Source organism: Cibotium barometz, chromosome 36, assembly GCF_041138505.1.
Source record: "Cibotium barometz isolate CiBa-2024 chromosome 36, ASM4113850v1, whole genome shotgun sequence".
Classification (NCBI taxonomy): Eukaryota; Viridiplantae; Streptophyta; class Polypodiopsida; order Cyatheales; family Cibotiaceae; genus Cibotium; species Cibotium barometz.
The window spans coordinates 1,724,256-1,730,608 of NC_141081.1; the positions used below are offsets into that span (position 1 = coordinate 1,724,256).

General features: G+C 43.8%; 1 protein-coding gene across 1 annotated transcript; it reads right to left on the reverse strand.

Moving 5' to 3' along the window:
- Positions 1–2,823: 2,823 nt before the first annotated feature.
- LOC147617392 (pentatricopeptide repeat-containing protein At1g06140, mitochondrial-like) lies at positions 2,824–5,478 on the reverse strand. The gene is made up of 2 exons (XM_086775646.1): positions 5,344–5,478; positions 2,824–5,262 (listed from the first exon to the last, which is right to left on the reverse strand). Exon 2 carries the CDS (start codon positions 5,210–5,212, stop codon positions 3,452–3,454), a length of 1,761 nt encoding a protein of 586 aa, XP_086631772.1. The 5' UTR covers positions 5,213–5,262; positions 5,344–5,478; the 3' UTR covers positions 2,824–3,451.
- Between the last annotated feature and the right edge of the window lie 875 nt (positions 5,479–6,353).

A 6,353-nucleotide genomic window follows, 5' to 3' on the forward strand; every position in this document is an offset into this window, starting at 1 on the left:
CGATGCCCATAGCTCTCTCATTGATGACTCTCTCATCGGAGATCATAGAGGTATGAATAGTACATTAAAGAAGTTAGAGCGATCATTTTATTGGCCTAAGATGAGAAGGGATGTCTATCAACATGTCCAAACATGTCTGTGCCAGAAGGTGAAGGTTTCTCATATAAAATAGGTAGGGTCGCTTCACTAAGTTTTGTATATTGATTCCATGCAAGCAAACAACCACAATTGAAGACATTGCTCGCCCATTCATTCAACATTGGTACCCCATAGATGGATTGCCAAGTACGATAACATTAGACATGGATCCCAAGTGTACTTCAAATTTTTGAAAAGCATTATTTGACAACTTTGGGACCAAGTTATATATGTCCAGTTTTCCATCCACATACAAATGACCAGACATAAATATATAATCTGATGGCATTTGATATTCTCAAGTCATATCACCATGACAGGCAAAGTGGGAGCATTATCTTTCTTTGGTTCAGGCCATCCTAAATGACACTCATCTAGCATTGGTCGAAATCCATATGAAGCAACATTTGGCTATCGTTTCTCGTCACTTCTTACGAGAATGGTGTCATCGTCCTTGGAGGCCAACAAGATCACTAGCCAACAACAAGTCAAGACGAGATGTCAACCATAAAGAAGGGGATTGGATATATCTTCGGATCATGAAGTAGAGATTGAAGCAAGTAGACAAACATTGTTCCAAGCTCTCCTTTCGAAGCTTTGGATCCTTTCCTATCATTTAAAAAAATCAATGATGTCTCCATGAAGCTTAAGCTTCCAAATAGTTGGACTATGTGTACAAGGTTTTCCATGTTTCTTGGTTGAAGCTCGACATTGGTCCAGCATTGTAGGATATTGTAGATGGGCAACAACCAGATGTGGTAGATGAAGTTGAAGTCGTTGAGCCTGAGCGGATTCTCCTCCAAAGATGGAAGCATGGATCCAATAAAAGACAAAGTCTACACGAAGTTTAAAGACAGCGAGACCTATGAAGCCATATGGCTCGATAAAGAGTTCTTCTTAGAGCACCCCCAACTCCTGGTGGAGCACTTGGAAGCCATGAACCTGCCGCCAAGCTAAGGAGGAGGAAATGTCACATGCACCCTGCACTGGGGTGCTATGTGACGCACTTGCTCTACATCAGTGCAACATTTCTGAATAGGATTACCCTTTCTAGGAACATTTTGTTGTATGCCGTGACCCCTTGTGAACCCTAGTCTGACGCATGTCAGGCACGAGCTACGTATGTCAGTTTCCAAGCCTTAGAGAGTCTGCATGTGTCAGTCCTGTTACCCACTGGGATAATTCATCATATAAATACATGTAGAGGTCAGCCCTAGCAGTAGGTATTGCATTAGTAAGTATCATCAAGGACATATGCACATGGGCTAGTCCATAAGGCACCCCAATATGGGGGTTGCCTTGTATGTGGGGATAGACACCCCCATGTGCATGTCGACCAACATAGATACCATGATCAGCATGTCGACCAACAGAAAAGCATCATGGAAAGCATATACATCACATGGCAACCCACACAGGCCTTCAAACAGCAAGTCGACCAACATATGAGACGCATGGGAGAAATTGTAGCATTTTTTCCTTGTCCAATCTGGTCGACAACCCTTGAAGTAGACCGACCAGCAACAAACATCATATACAAGAAAGTGCTCAGTCCATGACATAAATTATCCATCATAATTTAGTCCATGGAATAAGTCATCCATCACAATTCAGTCCTCAAGCAATCAAGAGCAGATATGTGTGCCTAGAGCCTCCAGCGTCTTGTGCATACATCCAACATTCAGCACTTTATTGTGCTACGGTTCCCAAGGCCTCAATGAAGATCCTCTTCAGCATTCAACCATTATATGTGCATCCCTCAACAGTTTTGGGCTTGCATAGTGGTCATTGAAGAGTTATTCAAAGTGCCTCGAACAACATATGATTCGGCCTGCATTCAATCTTCCTCATCCTTGCATTGGGCAGTCCTCAGCCATCATTTATTGTCACTGTACAAAGTTCTGCAAAGAAATACAAGCAAATACTCTTCCTTACAACCGAGTAGTTGGGGGGGGGAGGGGGCGGGGGTCAATGGGTAATTGAGTGTTGACTATCTATCTTCTCTCTCTCTACTCTTCTCCCTCAAAGTAAAGTGGATTGCATAAACTCACAGGTTTAGTTGGCTTTGTTGTGCGTTACGATGGTCAACCTATTGCATGCTCCAGACCCTCTACTCATCAGCTCCAAATCTAGACGGACACGTTTTTCTGCCGCTTGCATTGTATACACCGGACCTGAGCAGTACGCTGGCTGTGTCTTTCTTTTGGCAGCTTGGTTAATCTTTTCATGTTGTCTTAACATCTAGGTTACTCATGGAGCCCCCCTTTCCCCAAAAAAAAAACCGATATGAACAGGTTTGTTCATTATGTTTGTTATTCCTGGATCTTGTCTATTATTGTCTGGCAGGAAAAACCTCAGGACAACCCGGATACCAAGAACAAAAACAAGACATTGAAACACACCCGTCCACAGGGGGCTTATTTCTTATTTTTTTGTTGATGAAAAGAAGAGGGACCAACTCCCTAACAACCCCACACGAAGCACTTCAAACTATAGGAACCAAGCTCACCTAACATGTACCACAAGACAAGACGGGAAACTGCCTCATTACTAGAGACCTCTGTACAGGTCACTGAGTTTCGGGGATGAACCAGCCACACCAGTAACGAGTAATTGCTTAACCTCAGCCTGTGAATCCACGGCACAATGAACAGAGCAATGCACACATATCATGGCTCACTGATTCCAAGGAATTGTCTACTCATATATATTTTGTATAGCACTATTCTTCATGCAAGTCCTGATGTGCAGTCCATGTGAGACTCTCTTGTTTTATACTACATAGATATTGAACTTGTTTTCCAGGACCCCCACTATCCTAAACTAACACCATGATCCATATTTCTGGCATCAAGATCTCAAAAAGTCAATTACTACTCTAATTGCACTATCACTATCATCACCAATAATTTCCAAAATTACAACTTCCTCCTCAGAGGCATATCTCATACAGCAATTCTTCAGTGCTCTATCTTTGATATAAGTGCCGGAGAAAATGGCAGTCTTTAAGAATCCAGAGATTTTGGACGACAGGTATAATTAAGGCACATGCCAACTTTCCATTTTTCCAACGTAACATATCATCCTTTGCGTCACCAGAGATGTCCCATGACACCCAATGCAAGCCTGGGAAATACCCTTCTTTTGGCATTTAAGGCCAAAAGACCACCTAGCTTTGCCTCAATGGCTTCCCTCTCGGAATGTCTTTTAGCCCCAACTAAAAAGGGATGCACGACTCCACGGGCACCCTTTCACCAACACTGTCCTGGCTTCTTCCATGCTCGGTTTTCTACTCTTCATTGTCTCACCCTTCTTAGCCATCCGCATATATGTTAGACATGCATACATAAACTGACGCGACCTTTTCATCCAATCGAATTGCATGTTCATAGGCATGTCTTCCAAGCTCGAGATTGCCCCACTTTCGACAAGCCCCCAACATAGTACGCCAGGCCACAATACCAGGATGCAACGGCATCTTCTTGATCATTGCTACCGCTGTGTCTAAATGGCCTGCACGGCCAAGGAGATCGACCATGCAAGTATAATGCTCAAGAGTTGGGATGAAGCCAAAGTCATTGCTAATGGCCTCAAAGCAAATCTGGCCCTTCTCCACTAGACCGGAATGACTGCATGCAGTAAGAACACTCATGAATGTGGCTAGATTTGGTTTTACACCTTCTCCTAACATTCTGTCAAAGATAAAGAAAACATCCTCACTCTCTCCAAGCTGAGAATATGCTGCCATTAGTGCATTCCACAAGACCACGTCTCGAACTGGAAGCTTGTTAAACACTTCTTGTGCTTCTGCAAGCAAGCCGCATTTAGCATACATATCAACCAAGGTGCTGCCAACCAGGAGCTCTCTTTCAAACCCTTTTTTGGCAATCTCACCATGTGACTCTTGGCCATTGACAGTGGCTCCTATGTTGCCAAAAACTTTCAAGCTGCAAATAAGTGTGACAGCATTTGGAGAGATGCCCTCATGTTGCATCTGTTTGAAACAGTCAAGTGCCTCCTCACCACGCCCATGTTCAGCATATCCTGCCATTAGCGCGGTCCACGAGACCACCCCTTGAACAGGAAGCTTGTTGAACATGTCTTGTGCTTCTACAAGTGAGCCACATTTGGCATACATATCAACCAAGGTGCTGCCAACCAAGAGATCTCTTTCCAATCCTTTTCTGGCAATCTCACCATGTATTTCTCGACCCTTGACTGCAGCTCCTACACGGCCACAAGCTTTCAGTATGCAGACAAATGTGACAGCATTGAGACAGATACCCTCACGTTGCATCTGTTCAAAACAGGAGAGTGCCTCCTCACCCCGCCCATGTTCGGCATAACCTGCAATAAGTGCGGTCCATGAGACTACGTCTTGAACAGGGAGCTTGTCAAACACTTCCCGTGCTTTTGCAAGGACGCCACATTTGGCATACAGATCAACCAAGGTGCTGCCAACAAAAAGGTTGCATTCCAGCAGCCCCTGTCTCGCAATCTCTGCATGTAATTTGAGGCCTCTTTCCAGATCTTTCAGCGCAGAACAAGCCTTCAGTAAGGCCACAAAAGTGTGCCCACTAGGATGTAGAGAATCATCCTCCTGCATTTTCTGGTACAAGGCGAAAGCTTGCCATAACTCCCCGTGTTTAACATAACCTGTGATGAGTGAATTCCACGAAGAATCATCTCGATACACCAGCCTGTCAAAAACCTGCTGGGCATGGCACATGCTTCCGACCTCCGCCAGCGCCCAGACTAGGTGGTTCCCAAGTGAAGCATGGGCTTCCAGCCCACTTTGGCGTATGAATGCATGCAAGCGTAGCGCCTGCGCTAGGTTTTGATCCTTTCTGCACTTGTGCAAGATGCAAGCAAGCTCTTCCACCGAAGGCTGTCGGGAGGGCGTCCCTTCTTCCAAAAAAGGGAGTGCCTGTGCTTGCTTGGCATCTCCCAACCACTCCTGCTGCACCTGCGGCTGTTGTTCACTTCTTCTTCTTCTTGTGCCTCGACCACACAAAGCTCTTCCGCTCTCAGCGTGTCTCGAACCCAACTTGGCTTGTACCAGCCGTCCATCCATAGCGACTCCTTGGTGAGCTTATGCCAGAGATCTGCGACCATTGCGTTTGTCTGTAACACACAAAGGAGGCTCGTTAAGCAGTAAGGGAGCAGAGAAGCTTTCTTTCTGTGCACAGGTGGGGTTTTACTTACTCTGCTCTGTCGGTTGACCCGAGAGGGATCCCTGAAGTACTCCTTCCTTAAGCGCTCGGCACGTGCCTTGGGGCCATCCCCGCACGTGCCAGTAAGGGCTGACAGTCCGTCCATAATTTGTTGCATTTAGTCCCTTCAAACGATAGTATAATCATTTTTTCCCTTGCTACAAGAAGATGGTGCTACCTAAGAAGACAAAAAAAAATCGTGTAATAAAAATCGTCCAACTTTAATTTTTTTAAAAAGAAAGATAGTATAATCATTTTTTCCCTTGCTACAAGAAGACAACACTATGGTGCTACATGGACGGCAATAAAGATTGAGCTCTAAATACCTGGATAAAATAAAGATTGAGCTCTAAATACTTGGATATGTGCCCATTGTGCCTTGACATCTCGAACAACTTACCACAATTTCAATAAAGTTCTACCAATCACATGAGTTATTGCAGACATCTACAAGCATTGTTGTTTACAACTATGATCCAACAATCACATGAGTTATTGTTGCAAACTTCTAAGACATCTACAACCATTGTTGTTTACAACTATGAAACAAAAGAAATAAAGCTATAGTGTTACCTCTTCTATCTGATGAGAACATTGTGAATTCTGCAAAGTATGTCCATGTTGCAAACTTCTAAGACATCTACAACCATTGTTGTTTACAACTATGAAACAAAAGAAATAAAGCTATAGTGTTACCTCTTCTATCTGATGAGAACATTGTGAATTCTGCAAAGTATGTCCACGTTTCTTGCTTGCAAGAATTATCCCAGTTTAGATTTTTGATTCATGAAGGAGTAACATACATCTCAAACATACTCTTTGACTAGTTGGATAAAGGGGAAGGAAAAATGAAAAAAGAATGCGTGCTCTTCTTTTCTTGAAAGAGGAGGGAAACTTATTCTTGTCTCTGATTGGATGGATGAAGGGGAAGGAAAAATGGAAAAAGAATGCATCCTATCTTGAAAGTTGAAAGAGGAGGGAAACTTATTCTTTGCAATTTTG